At 40.2% G+C, this 17,578-nt stretch overlaps 5 protein-coding genes across 7 annotated transcripts in view; all 5 read left to right on the forward strand.

The window, feature by feature from the left end:
• tbc1d14 (TBC1 domain family, member 14) overlaps nt 1–8,405 on the forward strand; it is a 34,085-nt gene extending 25,680 nt beyond the window's left edge. For all 3 annotated transcript variants that reach the window (XM_053416088.1, XM_053416089.1, XM_053416090.1), the window contains 8 exons: nt 566–672; nt 1,523–1,603; nt 1,723–1,811; nt 2,200–2,271; nt 3,002–3,130; nt 3,548–3,657; nt 4,894–5,152; nt 5,243–8,405. In XM_053416088.1, the coding sequence (XP_053272063.1) occupies nt 566–672; nt 1,523–1,603; nt 1,723–1,811; nt 2,200–2,271; nt 3,002–3,130; nt 3,548–3,657; nt 4,894–5,152; nt 5,243–5,299 (904 nt within the window). In that variant the 3' untranslated portion in view covers nt 5,300–8,405. The remainder of the gene's footprint in view (nt 1–565; nt 673–1,522; nt 1,604–1,722; nt 1,812–2,199; nt 2,272–3,001; nt 3,131–3,547; nt 3,658–4,893; nt 5,153–5,242) is intronic.
• Nucleotides 8,406–9,351: 946 nt separating this feature from the next.
• LOC128430212 (eotaxin) lies at nt 9,352–10,300 on the forward strand. The gene is made up of 3 exons (XM_053416205.1): nt 9,352–9,500; nt 9,585–9,696; nt 10,005–10,300. Exons 1-3 carry the CDS (start codon nt 9,431–9,433, stop codon nt 10,096–10,098), a joined length of 276 nt encoding a protein of 91 aa, XP_053272180.1. The 5' UTR covers nt 9,352–9,430; the 3' UTR covers nt 10,099–10,300.
• Nucleotides 10,301–11,656: 1,356 nt separating this feature from the next.
• On the forward strand, nt 11,657–12,601 carry LOC128430214 (eotaxin). Its single transcript, XM_053416207.1, has 3 exons — nt 11,657–11,800; nt 11,885–11,996; nt 12,306–12,601. Exons 1-3 carry the CDS (start codon nt 11,731–11,733, stop codon nt 12,397–12,399), a joined length of 276 nt encoding a protein of 91 aa, XP_053272182.1. The 5' UTR covers nt 11,657–11,730; the 3' UTR covers nt 12,400–12,601.
• Nucleotides 12,602–13,692: 1,091 nt separating this feature from the next.
• LOC128430213 (eotaxin-like) lies at nt 13,693–14,634 on the forward strand. Its single transcript, XM_053416206.1, has 3 exons — nt 13,693–13,836; nt 13,921–14,032; nt 14,340–14,634. Exons 1-3 carry the CDS (start codon nt 13,767–13,769, stop codon nt 14,431–14,433), a joined length of 276 nt encoding a protein of 91 aa, XP_053272181.1. The 5' UTR covers nt 13,693–13,766; the 3' UTR covers nt 14,434–14,634.
• A 754-nt stretch (nt 14,635–15,388) lies between these two features.
• LOC128430150 (eotaxin) lies at nt 15,389–16,407 on the forward strand. Its single transcript, XM_053416127.1, has 3 exons — nt 15,389–15,535; nt 15,620–15,731; nt 16,040–16,407. Exons 1-3 carry the CDS (start codon nt 15,466–15,468, stop codon nt 16,131–16,133), a joined length of 276 nt encoding a protein of 91 aa, XP_053272102.1. The 5' UTR covers nt 15,389–15,465; the 3' UTR covers nt 16,134–16,407.
• The last annotated feature ends 1,171 nt before the right edge of the window (nt 16,408–17,578 follow it).

Consider the following 17,578-nt stretch of genomic DNA (forward strand, 5'->3'; position numbering starts at 1 on the left):
GACATTATCTTCCTTATAATGTTGTTGTAGGTAACTGTACTTCTCGGCACATTAAAGCTTTTAACCTGCTGCATAGTACAGGAGTACATGTTACAGACCTTTAAAGACCTTTAATCTACGATTGGTACTTGATTTCCAAATATGAAAATAGTTTTCCAATGTTACTTTATAGCATTTTGATTTATTGATTGTCTCTAATGCACAGTGTCATAAGCAGTTTTTCAGAGATGAACCAAGGAAAATGGCCATAAAATTGGGTCTAGATATTATCCGGAGTTGACATCTGTGTCGTTGTCCTCTACATCTAAGGCTCCTCTTTTTTTCAATTTAGAGATATTTTAATTCTTCCAGTTTCATGTCTGTTGTATTTTAGTGCTTGTGATGGTTAAAATCGGTGCCTGGAAGTGCTGATGAAACAAATTGTGCAGTGTGTCAAAAGTCTTTGGCGGTGGAATCTCACATAGATTGGTCTTAATTTGTCTTAATTTGGTAAAGTGGTTGACCTACATATGCTTCTTTGCTCTATGAAGAACTATCTTTGTTCCCACATCTCAAACTCTACCAGGTGCACATCTCGGCGAGTGAGAGACCTCTGGTGGCAAGGCATCCCCCCCAGTGTCCGAGGCAAAGTGTGGAGCCTGGCTGTGGGCAACGATCTCAACATCACACACGGTACGTCATGGGAGTGAGCGTGCATCTCCGAGCGGATGAGGAGAAATAGTGAAACTGTCACCTTTACTGATTTGTTACCTATTTGCTCACTCTGATACTTCCTCCTTTCATTCTTTGGAATATTTGTGTGAACAGGCCACACATACATACACACACACACACACATGCACACACTGTGCACACACACATAGATGAGTGTGGCAGTTTGTCTCAGCGTTTATTATTGAGCTGAAGTGGCAGTGAGATGCACGGTCTATTAGAGCAGGAGCATGGTCCACTGAGCACGAGTACAAGCACGAACATGCAGAATTTCAATGAGTTCTGTGTCTGGCTTGAGACAACACGCACTTGTACTTCTACACTTTACCCGAACTTTAAACATTAGAACTGGATACTAACATAGTAGACGACAGACATATCCGTGGCAGAGTGGATGCGCTTTCAAAAACCTAGTAGTGTGGCTGTAGCTTCTGTGTTAAGACATCTCTGTAAAAGTAATACATCTTTACATTAGACTGCAGTTCTCATCCTCTCCTTACAAACCCTCTGCATGAATAATCAGCCAGAGCAGTGTCGAGCTCCACATCGTGTTTCAGAAAGCTCATTATTTCCATCCTGTACAATCACTGGAAGGCAGCCACAGGTTAAAGCCATGACGGGTACATTCAATCGTAGTGCAACAACATAGAAGTCCTCTGGGACGGCAGGAGGTCTGTTTTCTTTCATCGCCTCACATGAGCTGAATCCTTTCTCAACCTAAAGTGGTTTCTGTCCAGTAATCATGCTCTCTGTCAGTCTCTTAAACCTCCGTCTTCCCTCATTCTCTTAATGCTGATATGTTTCCCTGCAGAGCTGTATAACATCTGTCTGTCCCGGGCGAGAGAGAAGTGGAGGGCCACGCCAGCATCTTCCGCAGAGACTGAAATTAATGGTAATGATAGATAAGAAACTGTCGATCACGGTTTCTGGCCTTTTTTTTTTTTTAAACCTGAGTTCTGAACAACATCTTTCTGTGTGTTTCTGAACGTGCCGCCATTATCTTCCCATCAGATGCTGGTTCTTCAGACAGGGAGTCGAGCCTGGAGCTGATCAAGCTGGATATCTCGAGAACCTTCCCCCAACTGTGCATCTTCCAGCAGGTCAGTGAGAGAAGCTCAGCCAACACGATGGTGCAGTCACGGCTGCTTTTTCTTTTTACCTGTTCAATGTGTTTCCAATGCAGAAAGCAAGTAATAGGATACACTAGAGACATCACTGACAAATTCAAAAACAATGATGGAGAAATGTCTTTTTCCTATTTTATTGTTTAATTTAGCATTTTCTACGTTCCTATAAAGCTTAATAGCCTGAGGCTTAACGCTGGTTAACATTAGTTTGAGAAAGCAAAGCTGAGGTTGACATAACCTTGATATTAATGTACCAAAGAAAACCTAACCCTGGATTTCCTGGGTAATGTTGTGTGTGGTTAAGTTTATTTTCAATCCATTTTTTTTCTATGTCTTTTTTATTTATTTTGTTCCTTACCAGGGCGGGCCCTATCACGATGTGTTGCACAGCATTCTGGGAGCATACACTTGTTACCGGCCAGACGTTGGCTACGTAAGTCACACACTCACAGATTGGTCTAAGATTGAATCGACTCAACGCATGGTGAGGGCAACATAAAGCTCAATAACTAAAATAAACCAACTGTAGATTAAAAAAAAGTTGATTTAGGGAGCTAATATCTTCCTTCTCTCTCGAGGCTTGATGCCATCTCCTGATATGTGCTACATTGTTAATAGAGACCAATGCATAAACTTCTAACTAACTTTCTAATAAGTCAGTGTCTATACAAAATGTATGACAGCGGTTTCCTGGTGGTCTTAACATCATGCTTTTACTTTTATGCAAACTCAAGTTTGCACGTTGAGCCCGTAGATGCTGTGGTTTATCTTTCTGCTCCTCACCACAGCCCAACGCTCTCCCCACACTCTACTTGTCAATAAGTCACCAACTTCCTGCACTGACCCCACATATGAGCTGCCTCACATGCACAGTCTATGCATTCACATGTGTGCACAAGTTGTTGTTTTTGTATTTCACCGGATACTTTCAGACTGAAGCTTTGTTTTGATTGACCTTTTATAGAATTAGTGTTTTAGATGAATAAGAGTGTCAGTGAGGGTGCTGTGTAAAATTGCTGTGTTCATTTGCTCCTGCACATTCCTCTGCACCCACTTTCAGAGATGGAAGTCAAATCATACTTACAGTTCTACAAATACAAGCTCTAAGTGGGACCATTTGTATGTGTTTTTTTCAATCTGTGTGTGTTTGTGTGTGCGTGTAGGTGCAGGGAATGTCCTTCATTGCAGCAGTGCTCATCCTGAACCTGGACACAGCCGATGCCTTTATAGCTTTTGCCAACCTGCTCAACAAACCGTGTCAGATGGCCTTCTTCAGAGTCGACCACAGCCTTGTCAGTACACACACACACGCACACACACACACACACACACACACACACACAGAAACATTGTCATTGCACTCTTCTGATAACGCAGACTGGGAGAAACACCATTTTGCACATGTTTTTAAGTGAGATCTCATCACATGTGATCACAGGAGACACATTTAGGATTAATTTCAACACCAGGTGTGAAACGATGAACTAAGAGCTTTTCACTTGTGATTGGACCGCACAGGACAGATGTTAATAAAAGGTACAAACAGAGTCTTAGACTGGTCCACGCTGCAGAAATCCCTTGGCGGTCTCTCACACATCTGACCTGTGTTTATGTTTTGAGCTCTGACTCACTGCCCTGTGGATTCGAACACGATGATGTTGTCTGTGCTGCTAGATGTGACCATCTTCTCTCCTCTCTCTCTCTCGCAGATGTTGACATACTTTTCGGCATTTGAAGTGTTCTTTGAAGAAAATCTACCAAAGCTCTTTGCACATTTCAAGAAAAACAACTTGACCCCTGATATTTATTTAATCGACTGGTGAGTCTCCAGCTTCTCCGTTTTCTACTGGTATTATTTGGTTATTCGATCTCTTTTTCTCCTCAAAACCTTCATGATATTCTTACTACCTTTTAATCTTTTCAATATTCTATAATATTACAATCTAACCTGTTTGAAATTATGTCATTTCACAACTGGAACGGAAACATATATATAAATATAAGGCCACAATATGAGACTACGATATATTCTCCAACCACATCCAGAGTTGACCTTGTTCCCATCCCTGACGTCCCCATGTTGTTATCTAGAAATATAACTCTTGTTCTAACATTGATTCAGTATCGAGTTAGTTCTTCCGAGAAAACTGGACGGGCTTCACTTCTTCATCATTCACACCCCACCTGCCTTGTATTACTTGGTATTCACACGTTGGGGTTCGTGCTTTTGTGTCAACCACAGAGTTTTTTTTAACTCTGAGTTATGAAACACGATTTCTTGGTTCAACAATAATAATGATAAATAGGCGACACCACTAAAATCATTTAATATCAGATGAGGACAAGCAGCAAAGTATTACATTTGAGAACCAGGAACTACTGAAACACTCGGCATTTGCTTGAAAGAATAACCCCAAATATGAATAGATTTATTGATCTTTATTAATTAAAATATCTATCCATGAATTTTCTGTGGATCAACTTATCAGTCCCTGCTGGGGAGGCAGAATGTTAGCTACACTACACATTTGTCCACAGCACAGTGGTAATTGGTGTGGTGGTCAATGTATTGCGAGTTGAGCTCCGGCCACACTATCTGGTTATTTATTACCTCTGCCAAGGGGGTTATGTTTTCATTGGTTTCTTTGTCAGTTGCGTAAAAACTCCTGGACGGATTTCTTGGTGGAAGGTTGTATTATCTGCAAAGAATAAACCGTTAAATTTTAGTGCAGAGACGGATCAGGGGACAGATCCGGGATATTTTTCTCACTATATCAATTTTGAGATGTGGTGTTTTCCAATATGTTTGGTTATTTTGCAGAAAACGATTCATTGAGCTTTAGGAAAAAACATCTGACATGTTTAGGGTACTGGTTTTTAAGAAGTGTTTTCATAAAAAAATCTATTGAATTTAGATGCGGTTTAATTGGGGGACTGTTGCACTTGGATTGAATATTCTGCTGAATGCACTTGATGCGCTTTCATTTCTCTGTCATCTCAAAACCAGTATTAACCGTTCCTATTGCCCGGTCCCTCTCTTCCTCCTCTCCTCCAGGATCTTCACTCTGTACAGTAAGTCCCTGCCGTTGGACCTGGCATGTCGGGTTTGGGACGTGTTCTGCAGAGACAGCGAGGAGTTCCTCTTCCGCACGGCGCTCGGCCTGCTGCGTCTCTACCAGGACGTCCTGACCTGCATGGACTTCATTCACATGGCTCAGTTCCTCACCCGCCTGCCGGACTTCTTACCGGCTGACCAGCTCTTCCAGCAAATCGCTGCTGTGCACATGACCAGCCGCAACAGGAAATGGCCACAGGTGGGGTGTTAAAGCTGTGCGGCCCAGGCTTCTCGTTCGATATGGTTTGTTGCAGAATTGTTTTCCTAATTATACCTACGTTCCCCTCAGGTCCTGCAGGCTTTACAGAAAGATCCGGAGCGGGGCAGCCCGGTGTTGAAGCGCTGAGCCGCGATCAGGGGGTCCCACTAACGGAATCCAGTTCCCCTCCAGACTCTTACCGGGGACCTGAGAGAGACCTATGATCGTTTGGGACATATCTGGAGGGGGTCTGTCAGTAATGAGGAAGAATACGAGGCCTTATTTATCTTCCACCACCCCTCCTCTGCTCTGAGGCCCAGCAGTGGACTGTAAACTGTAGCTCGCAGACGCCGAAGAATGTACCACACACTCCCACATACGTGTGCCCAGCCGACTGACTCACGTCCAGGGGAAAATCCTCCTCTTATATTTTGTTTCTGTTTCCGCCAATGGTTCCACCCAAGAGGAATGTCCTGAGTCAGTACCTCCAGAGTCAGATCTGTGAATGTCAATGTTTCCCCCCCCATGTCCGAGTTTGATTTCCACTCTGGGCTAAGTTTGGTTTTCATTTACATGTTTTTGTCATTGATTATTTTAGTTCCTGAATCATTCCACGAAATCATCTCATGTTTTTTTGGGAGTTAAACCCCTTTTTGAAGTTTGGTTTCTCTGGAAGCAACAGATTGTGAAGAAGTGAAGAAATGTGCTATGCCTCTGAAAGAGGTGATAAGCTGCCTGTAGAATGAGCTTTACAGTAAATTTATGAAATACGGGAAATGGAGATAATAGTAATATGTTACTGTGGGAGACACACAAATTACAGCGTCAGACTTGGACTGGCCCTTCCCCTGAATACGTTTTGAGGTACATTTCATCTGGTTATTGTTTTGATTCTTATGTCTTGGTGTGAGTGTTAATGTCTTGTGCGTTTATTTAATATTTATCTAACGGATGACGGGACTTGTTCCAGTGACATGAAGGGTTTTTGAGCAACCGCTCCCTCACGCAAATGTGATTGGAGCTTATATGGATCTGTGATTTAACAACTAAAACACGTAAGAGGTTATGACTTGAGCTGCATCATTCATAAGCAGATATATGCACTTTGAGGACTACAATGTCCACCAGGGGGCATATTTCGGCTGAATTACCTCTGGGCGAAAAAGGAATTACTTACCACTTCTAATTTTGTTTGTCATTAAAATATCTAATGTGATATTTTTTTAATGTGGTGGTTATAGCAGTTATAGCAGCAGTGACATCTCTTTTATCTTCCTGTCCTCATATCCTAATCTGTACTGCCCCCACTGGTCATGCTCTTAATTGCATGTTGTGGACAAGTCGCGTATGATGCACACAACATTGAAGATTCAAATTCTGGACACGGACTAATTGACACTATAACTAATATGCCGAAGCTGTTAGCATTTCCTGTTTGCAGTGTATCCATAGATTTACAGAAAACCATCCCTGGATCAGTTTGATTTTAAGAAAAAGTAACTTGACAATTCTCGTGCAAGTTCTGGACATTTAAGAAGAATATTTTTTTTCTCCTGACTTGAAAAATCGGAGGATATGTTGACGTTGCGGAAGTTATATTTAACGTAAAAATATGTGGGCATGTTCAGAAGTGACTGAGACGAGAAATGCAATTTTTGGAAGCAAATAGTATTTTACAGCACCTTAATGTCCATGTGTCGCGTTCACTGCTGCTGGGCCATCTGTTGTTCGCATTGATGAACCAAGGTTACTACACATGTCGCTTTCACCTGTCCAGGCACGTTATCTTTTGACTCCCTTTTCGACGTTTAAGAAAAAATGACAGGATAAAACATTTCTGATTGTTTGATGTGTTTCATTTTTTCACGAGCTTCCTGGTTGATGTCGCTGGTTTGTCAGCTAGCCCGATGTGACACTCGCACTGTGGTTAACATTTCGCTCCATCGTGCCCAGTAGGGGGCGGTAGGATTTGTCCAAGCAATGTTTTTGACAAGTCAGCCTCCATCTAGCAAGTGCTAAGACAGTACACAGCACTATTAAAGGTTCAGTGTGTACGATTTAGGTGTGAGGGATTTATTGTCAGAAATTTAATTAAAAATAATCTTTGTGATGTTTCCACTAGTGTTTCACCTAAATTGCACAAATTGTTGTTTTCTTTATTCTAGAATGAGCCCTTTATATTTAAATACTTTATATATTAACACGAGGTGCAGATCCTCTCACCTTTTGAGTTTTTATGATAACTGAAGGTTTACACAGGTTCTCTTTCATTTTTGGCAGGACGAGGTTAGGGGTATTCAGCTGCAACATGCAGCTTCACCACTAGATGTCACTAAATTCTACACACTGAACCTTTAAATAATCAATGTATTTTTTTAAGTGGAAATTTGTTTTGCTGTTGATCTCATATAGGATTGTTCAGTGACCTTTTATTTCTTTCAACGCCAGTTTTGCACAGACCAGTTTGTCAAATTGAAAAAAAGGAAATCTGATTGGTGGTTGACGTCTTTGAAGAGTGCAGTTATCAGGGTGATGGTATTTCTCAACGCAACTGTTATCGTTATTGCCTGTGAGGCGGCATCGACTCTTGTGCTATGCTACTGAACCTGTGTGATGGCATTCGCTTCCATATTGTGCCCTGTAATTCCAGTGATGTCCACATCAGGCCTCTGCACCTCCAGACTGCACTTTCACACGTGAATGCCTGGACCATTTCAAGCTTAAATATGGGACGTGCTCTAGATTTAACGAAACAGGAAATTATCACCATCACCTCAGCTCGTTTCGTTGCTGCCGACAGATGGTCTGTGTGGTGCCTCAGCGCAGGACTGCAATAAATATATATATATATATATATATACACGTAAGCCTCTTAGTTGTGCCTCGCATCACCAGTTCATATCAGCACTCTGTAGGTTTAAATGGTTTGTCCGTTTTCAATGAAGTGCCCCTCCCAGCTCCGCTAACACTACAAAAAACACAGTTTAATCAATCCACATTCGTCTAAAAACATATTCAATAATATAATTCAATGAAGGAGTCTAATACACTGTTATCAGTTTGATTATCTGGACGTCTTTACTTTCCTGGGTTCTGTTTGATTTGCATGTCTTTTAGTTTTCTCATTGAGACCTGTGTACTGTAGAGGAGGGATGGACACATGGAGACAACGGAGCGTCACCATGCAACTGTATCTCACTTGAAATGTATATAAACAATGGTTTTATTAAAATAAAGAGCTGTACATAACCAACCAGTTGGGACCACTTTTCTTTTTGAATGACTACGTTTCCCAGAGGACCTTTCACCCACTCCAAGGAGCAAATTTGTTGGACACATGATGAGTAGAGTGAGAGTGAGTCATTTTCTTCAGGTTCACATTACAGTGTTTCAGTCAATTGTTGAGTATAAAAATGATGACGTGTGCTGTAATTGTGATGAGTCATGTTACAGAATTTCGGATCTTCTGCTGTTGTTCATATCTTTGAATCAAAGGAATCTTTTAAAGGAGCAATACACCAATTTTACAAATGAAGTTTGGTCATATGAGGTTGAACTCTGCATTAGAAAACAGTTACACACATACACATACACATCCCCAAGATTTCAAAGGACACCACAATGAAAACCTGAGATTGACTTCCTGATCACTTACTCTAAAAATAACCGTAGCAACTACTTACCTAGCCCTGAAACTAAGGTCCCCAAAACACAAGTTAAACTTGGACCACACATGCACAAACGCCGAGGCCAAATCATGTCAATCACTCATTGGTGGTTGGTGATAAAACCTGCCTCCTCCATGTTAGTGGAAGGGACTTGGACCAAACTAAGAACGTGCACGTTGAATACATTTTCCAAAGATTCTTTCTGTCATTTGATGTAGTTCTCGTCACACCGATGTTTGTCCATGTGCTCAGTTAGTTATTTGATTCCAAAGAAATATACAATACAAGGTGAATTATTGACGTTTATACCACAGCTCCATTCCACAAATACAGTCGTATGGTAGATGCACATATAAACTTTAAATATGTGTTTGTGTGTATAATACATATATATTAGAACATAGGAAAGTTTCTCTCGCACTTCGGTCCCCTAAAAACCACAACACCCTCCCTCCTCCACACTAGCAACACCTTTTTTTTTTCTTTAAAAAACCGGATTGTTGATCTCTATAAAAATAAACCTGAAACATATTTGTCTCAGAAACCCAGAACAGCAGCCGTGCTCTTCACCTCCATCACCTTCAGCTCCAGACATTTACATTGAGCCGCCATGAGGGCCCCTCACGTCCTGCTGCTGTGTGTCCTGGGAGCTGCACTGCTCTCCTCAGTGCTCTGCAACCGTAAGACAAACTTATATGTTCATATCTATACATGTTCCCTGTCTGAGGTGTTGTTGTCTCATTGGTCGACATTTGTCTTCTCAGATGCACTGGGTCCCATTGCCTGCTGCTCTGGTTTTTACCAAGGAAAACTGAAGAGAGCTCAAATCAGTTCCTATCAGTTGACTGATCCGAGGTGTCCGAAGAAGGCCGTCGTGTAAGTGCTGATTAATGAGTTTACATCACCATCATTATGTGTAATACACCAACGTAAATAAGTGACTTTGAATACATGTTTAATGACAGAGACTTTAGAAAAAGAAAATCTCTGTCATTACTTTTAAATAATATATTCTTATTTTGGTCTACTGCTTATGTGCATTTTATATCTGCTGTTCTGTCATTTCTGCATTTACTACGAAATACTGTTATTTTCTTGAACCTATTTAGCATCCTTTCAAAATGTTCATAAAAAAACAAAACAAATCATCAAGATGACATTAACATCTCCCCCTTTTGTTTTAGTTTCACGACACAGAATTCTCGTAAATTCTGTATGCGTCCAACGCTCGGATGGGTTCAGAGCATCATGAAACAATTGGATGAAGAAAACTTGTAAACCAGCTGCCCGTCTGCAAATCAACAAAACAAAAAGAAGTTACTCCTTTGTCTGTTGCTGCATCAAATCAAATTCTGTGAAATGATTTCACTGTTAAAGTGCAAACCCGCCATGACTGATCCCAGCTTCTGTCTGCTCACTGTCTTTTGTGTGTGTATTATCCACAATTATGATAAACAATAAACATTTTACATTTACAGTTGATCGTGTCAGAACTTTGTCTCGTCTCCTCTCCGATAGAAAACAAATGGGAGAAAAGAATAAGAGATGTTTTCTTTTTTTTGTGCCCGTGTGATGATGCACTTTCTGGTGCAGTGATTCAAATGATGGGATGCAGATATAACACGGCTGTGGTCCACTTCAGGCAGTGATGTGGCACTTCTGGCCTTCTTGTGGCAAAATGGATAAAACTGCCCACCAATAACTAATGTGGCCCAAAGATCCCAAAACAAATGTGGGCCTTTCATTTGCAAACATGCAGTGCTCTAGGTTAAAGTTTAATCTAAAGTGGCCCACGTGGTAAATGATGAATATGGCACAAAATAAATTTAAGCCACCTTTGGCGTCTTTGGTTGACGTTCGGTATTGCTCTGTTTCACTCGTGGCTGCCCAAGTGCCATCATTCCATGTGGGGTGTGTGACTGGGATGTGGGCAAAATGTGAAACTGTGTTCTGACTCTTTATGCAAATGATGCAAACAACTTGTGTGTTGCCTAGGGTTTGCGTTGCAATACAACAGACTGAGTCAGGAGCTTCAAATGCTCTTTTATCGTATTGCATATCCTGATATAACCTCATTCTAGTTTTATTAATGTAATGGTTGGTCTATGACTAATTTAATTTTAGGTTATTTGCTATAAAAGTGCTATATAAATAAAGATTTTATTACTTACAGATAAAATGTTGTGTTTAAACATTCAGGTATTCTGAGAAAACATGTCTGTGCTCCTTGTGTCCAGTGGGAACATTAGGAGGGCTCTGTGTTTTAATGTTTAATGTTCAGCTTTCTTTCTGAATGACATCATCTGATTTGTCGTTACATCTTGTAGGGCAGCGATACTTTCTGTTGACTTCACGTTTTACTTTATGTATTAATAAAAGACAAAACACATCGTGGACAATAGTTGCTACAGGTTTTTATAAACATGTAATAATTTAAAGTAAATCTGTCAAATATTGTACATTCATCCATACATGAAAATGTCCTTGTGTCTGTTTAAAACTATTTACTCTGTGCTTTAAATGCTACATTGAGGGACTTTAAATAAATTAATCAATAGATTAAGAATGACTCATGTTACTGCTTTGACTGACGGCAATAGAAGAGACATGAAAATGGAGGAATGCAAAAATTATAGTTCAAGGATGTGAACCATCAAAAAGATTTTTTGACATGTGTATAATACATATTTATTAGAACACAGGAAAGTTTCTCTCACACTTCGGCCCCCTAAAAACCACAACACCCTCCCCTCTCCACACTAGAGCCACTTTTTTCTTTTTTCTTTAATAAACAATGTTGTTGATCTCAATAAATATAAACCCGGAACATATTTTTCTCAGAAGCCCCGAACAGCAGCCGTGCTCTTCACCTCCATCACCTTCAGCTCCAGACATTTACATCGAGCCGCCATGAGGGCCCCTCACGTCCTGCTGCTGTGTGTCCTGGGAGCTGCACTGCTCTCCTCAGTGCTCTGCAACCGTAAGACAAACTTATATGTTCATATTTAAACATGTTCCCTGTCGGAGGTGTTGTTGTCTCATTAGTTGACATTTGTCTTCTCAGATGCACTGGGTCCCAGTGCCTGCTGCTTTCGTTTTTACAAAGGAAAACTGAAGAGAGCTCAAATCAGTTCCTATCAGTTGACTGATCCGAGGTGTCCGAAGAAGGGCGTCTTGTAAGTGCTGATTAATGAGTTTACATCACCATCATTATTTGTAATACACCAACGTAAATAAGTGACTTTGAATACATGTTTAATGACAGAGACTTTAGAAAAAGAAAATCTCTGTCATTACTTTTAAATAATATATTCTTATTTTGGTCTACTGCTTATGTGCATTTTATATCTGCTGTTCTGTCATTTCTGCATTTACTACGAAATACTGTTATTTTCTTGAACCTATTTAGCATCCTTTCAAAATGTTCATAAAAAAACAAAACAAATCCTCAAGATGACATTAACATCTCCCCCCTTTTGTTTTAGTTTCACGACACAGAATTCTCGTAAATTCTGTGTGCGTCCAACGCTCAGATGGGTTCAGAGCATCATGAAACAATTGGATGAAGAAAACTTGTAAACCAGCTGCCCGTCTGCAAATCAACAAAAAAAAAAGAAGTTACTCCTTTGTCTGTTGCTGCATCAAATCAAATTCTGTGAAATGATTTCACTGTTAAAGTGCAAACCCGCCATGACTGATCCCAGCTTCTGTCTGCTCACTGTCTTTTGTGTGTGTATTATCCACAATTATGATAAACAATAAACATTTTACATTTACAGTTGATCGTGTCAGAACTTTGTCTCGTCTCCTCTCAGATAGAAAACAAATGGGAGAAAAGTATAAGAGATGTTTTCTTTTTTTTGTGCCCGTGTGATGATGCACTTTCTGGTGCAGTGATTCAAATGATGGGACGCAGATATAACACGGCTGTGGTCCACTTCAGGCAGTGATGTGGCACTTCTGGCCTTCTTGTGGCAAAATGGATAAAACTGCCCACCAATAACTAATGTGGCCCAAAGATCCCAAAACAAATGTGGGCCTTTCATTTGCAAACATGCAGTGCTCTAGGTTAAAGTTTAATCTAAAGTGGCCCACGTGGTAAATGATGAATATGGCACAAAATAAATTTAAGCCACCTTTGGCGTCTTTGGTTGACGTTCGGTATTGCTCTGTTTCACTCGTGGCTGCCCAAGTGCCATCATTCCATGTGGGGTGTGTGACTGGGATGTGGGCAAAATGTGAAACTGTGTTCTGACTCTTTATGCAAATGATGCAAACAACTTGTGTGTTGCCTAGGGTTTGCGTTGCAATACAACAGACTGAGTCAGGAGCTTCAAATGCTCTTTTATCGTATTGCATATCCTGATATAACCTCATTCTAGTTTTATTAATGTAATGGTTGGTCTATGACTAATTTAATTTTAGGTTATTTGCTATAAAAGTGCTATATAAATAAAGATTTTATTACTTACAGATAAAATGTTGTGTTTAAACATTCAGGTATTCTGAGAAAACATGTCTGTGCTCCTTGTGTCCAGTGGGAACATTAGGAGGGCTCTGTGTTTTAATGTTTAATGTTCAGCTTTCTTTCTGAATGACACCATCTGATTTGTCGTTACATCTTGTAGGGCAGCGATACTTTCTGTTGACGTCACGTTTTACTTTATGTATTAATAAAAGACAAAACACATCGTGGACAATAGTTGCTACAGGTATATAAACATGTAAAAATTAGAACATAGGAAAGTTTCTCACACACGTCGGTCCCCTTAAAACCACAACACCCTCCCTCCTTCACACTAGAGACCCTTTTTTTTTTCTTTAAAAAAAAGGTTGTTGATCTCAATAAATATAAACCCGGAACATATTTTTCTCAGAAGCCCCGAACAGCAGCCGTGCTCTTCACCTCCATCACCTTCAGCTCCAGACATTTACATCGAGCCGCCATGAGGGCCCCTCACGTCCTGCTGCTGTGTGTCCTGGGAGCTGCACTGCTCTCCTCGGTGCTCTGCAACAGTAAGACAAACTTATATGTTCATATTTAAACATGTTCCCTGTCTGAGGTGTTGTTGTCTCATTGGTCAACATTTGTCTTTTCAGATGCACTGGGTCCCAGTGCCTGCTGCTTTCATATGTACAAAGGAGATCGGCCGAAAGCTAGAATCAGTTCCTATCAGTTGACTGATTCGAGGTGTCCGAAGAAGGGCGTCTTGTAAGTGCTGATTAATGAGTTTACATCACCATCATTATGTGTAATACACCAACGTAAATAAGTGACTTTGAATACATGTTTAATGACAGAGACTTTAGAAAAAGAAAATCTCTGTCATTACTTTTAAATAATATATTCTTATTTTGGTCTATTGCTTATGTGCATTTTATATCTGCTGTTCTGTCATTTCTGCATTTACTACGAAATACTGTTATTTTCTTGAACCTATTTAGCATCCTTTCAAAATGTTCATAAAAAACGATACCAATCCTCAAGATGACATTAACATCTCCCCCTTTTGTTTTAGTTTCACGACAAAGAGGTCTCGTAAATTCTGTGTGCGTCCAACGCTCGGATGGGTTCAGAGCATCATGAAACAATTGGATGAAGAATCCTTGTAAACCAGCTGCCCGTCTGCAAATCAACAAACAAAAAGAAGTTACTCCTTTGTCTGATGCTGCATCAAATCAAATTCTGTGAAATGATTTCACTGTTAAAGTGCAAACCCGCCATGACTGATCCCAGCTTCTGTCTGCTCACTGTCTTTTGTGTGTGTATTATCCACAATTATGATAAACAATAAACATTTTACATTTACAGTTGATCGTGTCAGAACTTTGTCTCGTCTCCTCTCAGATAGAAAACAAATGGGAGAAAAGAATAAGAGATGTTTTCTTTTTTTATGCCCTTGTGATGATGCACTTTCTGGTGCAGTGATTCAAATGATGGGACGCAGATATAACACGGCTGTGGTCCACTTCAGGCAGTGATGTGGCACTTCTGGCCTTCTTGTGGCAAAATGGATAAAACTGCCCACCAATAACTAATGTGGCCCAAAGATTCCAAAACAAATGTGGGCCTTTCATTTGCAAACATGCAGTGCTCTAGGTTAAAGTTTAATCTAAAGTGGCCCACGTGGTAAATGATGAATATGGCACAAAATAAATTTAAGCCACCTTTGGCCTCTTTGGTTGACGTTTGGTATTGCTCTGTTTCACTCGTGGCTGTGCTCCTTGTGTCCAGTGGGAACATTAGGAGGGCTCTGTGTTTTAATGTTTAATGTTCAGCTTTCTTTCTGAATGACACCATCTGATTTGTCGTTACATCTTGTAGGGCAGCGATACTTTCTGTTGACTTCACGTTTTACTTTATGTATTAATAAAAGACAAAACACATCGTGGACAATAGTTGCTACAGGTTTTTATAAACATGTAAAAATTAGAACATAGGAAAGTTTCTCACGCATGTCGGTCCCCTTAAAACCACAACACCCTCCCTCCTTCACACTAGAGACCCTTTTTTTTTTCTTTAAAAAAAAGGTTGTTGATCTCTATAAAAATAAACCCGGAACATATTTTTCTCAGAAGCCCCGAACAGCAGCCGTGCTCTTCACCTCCATCACCTTCAGCTCCAGACATTTACATCGAGCCGCCATGAGGGCCCCTCACGTCCTGCTGCTGTGTGTCCTGGGAGCTGCACTGCTCTCCTCAGTGCTCTGCAACAGTAAGACAAACTTATATGTTCATATTTAAACATGTTCCCTGTCGGAGGTGTTGTTGTCTCATTGGTCGACATTTGTCTTTTCAGATGCACTGGGTCCCAGTGCCTGCTGCTTTCGTTTTTACAAAGGAGATCGGCCGAAAGCTAGAATCAGTTCCTATCAGTTGACTGATCCGAGGTGTCTGAAGAAGGCCGTCGTGTAAGTGCTGATTAATGAGTTTACATCACCATCATTATGTGTAATACACCAACGTAAATAAGTGACTTTGAATACATGTTTAAAGACAGAGACTTTAGAAGAAGAAAATCTCTGTCATTACTTTTAAATAATACATTGTAATTTTGGTCTACTGCTTATGTGCATTTTATATCTGCTGTTCTGTCATTTCTGCATTTACTCCGAAATACTGTTATTTTCTCGAAGCTATTTAGCATCCTTTCAAAATGTTCATAACAAAACGATGCCAATCCTCAAGATGACATTAACATCTCCCCCTTTTGTTTCAGTTTTACGACAAAGAGGTCTCGTGATATCTGTGTGCATCCAAAGCTCCTGTGGGTTCAGCGCATCGTGAAACAATTGGATAAAGAATCCTTGTAAACCAGCTGCCCGTCTGCAAATCAACAAAAAAAAAAGTTTTGTGAAATGATTTCACTGTTAAAGTGCGAACCCGCCATGACTTAACCCAGCTTCTGTTTGCTCACTGTCTTTTGTGTTTGTTTTATCCGCAATTATCATGAAGAAAGAAAAGCCAGATTTTGTTTTTTTAAACAGAAGTTGATTAAAGTATAGTTAATCTTGTTCTTTTTTTCAATGAGTAAACTTATAAACTATAGCCCTGGCTGATGTTGATGGAATACAAAATGGAAATGTGCATTGATGGCTTCTTCTCTTATTTCATCTTCCTGTCACACGTATCAAAATCAGAATCATGTCTTAATGGCCACACAACCACGTCGATGCAACTTTTATTGTGCACAGCACTTTAAAGATCATATGAACATAAAAACTACAAAGATGTCGACATTACAAAATGAAACAAGAAAAACTATTTGAAAGAACTAAATCACATCCAGTAGCGCCTCCTAGTGGGTTACAGTTGAAATTGCTGGTGCGCAGGATGGGAGATGTTTTTTTGTGCCCTTGTGATGGTGCCTTTCCTTGGTACAGTGATTCAACTGATGGGACAGAGATATAATACAAAATGGATAAAACTATCCACTATACTAATATGGGCCAAATATTCCAAAACAAACGTGGGCCGTTTTTTTTAACAAGGATGCAGTGCTCTAGGTTAAAGTTTAATCTAAAGTTGCCCACGTGGTAAATGGTGAATATGGCATCAAATACATTTAAGCCACCTTTGCCATCTTTAGTTGACGTTCGGTATTGCTCTGTTTTACTCATGGCTGCCCAGGTGCCATCATTTCATGTGGGGTGTGTGAGTGGGATGTGGGCTGTGGGATTATCGCTTCTGACCTTCTTCCTTTTCTCACCCATTTTACCAACACTTCCCTGTCAACTGGCTGTTTCCCTAACTCTCTGAAGGAGGCAAGAGTAAATCCTCTCTTGAAGAAACCCCCCCTAGGGCTAGAGCTTTGAAATAAGAGCTCAGAGGTTTTGGAACACCCTACCTGAGGAAATACAACAGACTGAGTCAGGAACTTCGAAGCCTAAAATGCCCCTTTATCGAATTTCATATCCTGATTTAACCTAATTTTAGTTTTATTATTGTAATGGTTGGTCTATGACTAATTCAATTTTAGGTTATTTGCTATAAAAGTGTCATAAAAATGAAAAAGGAAAAAGATCCTCTAACTGACGGCAATAGAAGGGACATGAAAATGGAGGAATGCAACAATGATAGTAGTTCAATGATTTGAACCATCAAAATGAGCGATGACACATCAATCATCCTTCACCAGAGACATAAACATGGATGATGTGTCACCACATCATCCATGATCATCCACAAGTCATCCACAAGTTTTCCCACTTTCCACAAATGAAGCCATGAACGCTGCCATCTTCCTCATTTTGAGCCA

The sequence above is a fragment of the Pleuronectes platessa genome, chromosome 23 (assembly GCF_947347685.1).
Source record: "Pleuronectes platessa chromosome 23, fPlePla1.1, whole genome shotgun sequence".
In the NCBI taxonomy this organism is placed as follows: Eukaryota; Metazoa; Chordata; class Actinopteri; order Pleuronectiformes; family Pleuronectidae; genus Pleuronectes; species Pleuronectes platessa.

Coding starts and splice junctions, on each gene's coding strand:
- LOC128430212 (XM_053416205.1), top strand. CDS start 9,431: ATGAGGGCCCCTCACGTCCTGCTGCTGTGTGTCCTGGGAGCTGCACTG. Junction 9,501..9,584: donor CTCCTCAGTGCTCTGCAACC/GTAAGACAAACT, acceptor TTGTCTTCTCAG/ATGCACTGGGTCCCATTGCC. Junction 9,697..10,004: donor TGTCCGAAGAAGGCCGTCGT/GTAAGTGCTGAT, acceptor CTTTTGTTTTAG/TTTCACGACACAGAATTCTC.
- LOC128430214 (XM_053416207.1), top strand. CDS start 11,731: ATGAGGGCCCCTCACGTCCTGCTGCTGTGTGTCCTGGGAGCTGCACTG. Junction 11,801..11,884: donor CTCCTCAGTGCTCTGCAACC/GTAAGACAAACT, acceptor TTGTCTTCTCAG/ATGCACTGGGTCCCAGTGCC. Junction 11,997..12,305: donor TGTCCGAAGAAGGGCGTCTT/GTAAGTGCTGAT, acceptor CTTTTGTTTTAG/TTTCACGACACAGAATTCTC.
- LOC128430213 (XM_053416206.1), top strand. CDS start 13,767: ATGAGGGCCCCTCACGTCCTGCTGCTGTGTGTCCTGGGAGCTGCACTG. Junction 13,837..13,920: donor CTCCTCGGTGCTCTGCAACA/GTAAGACAAACT, acceptor TTGTCTTTTCAG/ATGCACTGGGTCCCAGTGCC. Junction 14,033..14,339: donor TGTCCGAAGAAGGGCGTCTT/GTAAGTGCTGAT, acceptor CTTTTGTTTTAG/TTTCACGACAAAGAGGTCTC.
- LOC128430150 (XM_053416127.1), top strand. CDS start 15,466: ATGAGGGCCCCTCACGTCCTGCTGCTGTGTGTCCTGGGAGCTGCACTG. Junction 15,536..15,619: donor CTCCTCAGTGCTCTGCAACA/GTAAGACAAACT, acceptor TTGTCTTTTCAG/ATGCACTGGGTCCCAGTGCC. Junction 15,732..16,039: donor TGTCTGAAGAAGGCCGTCGT/GTAAGTGCTGAT, acceptor CTTTTGTTTCAG/TTTTACGACAAAGAGGTCTC.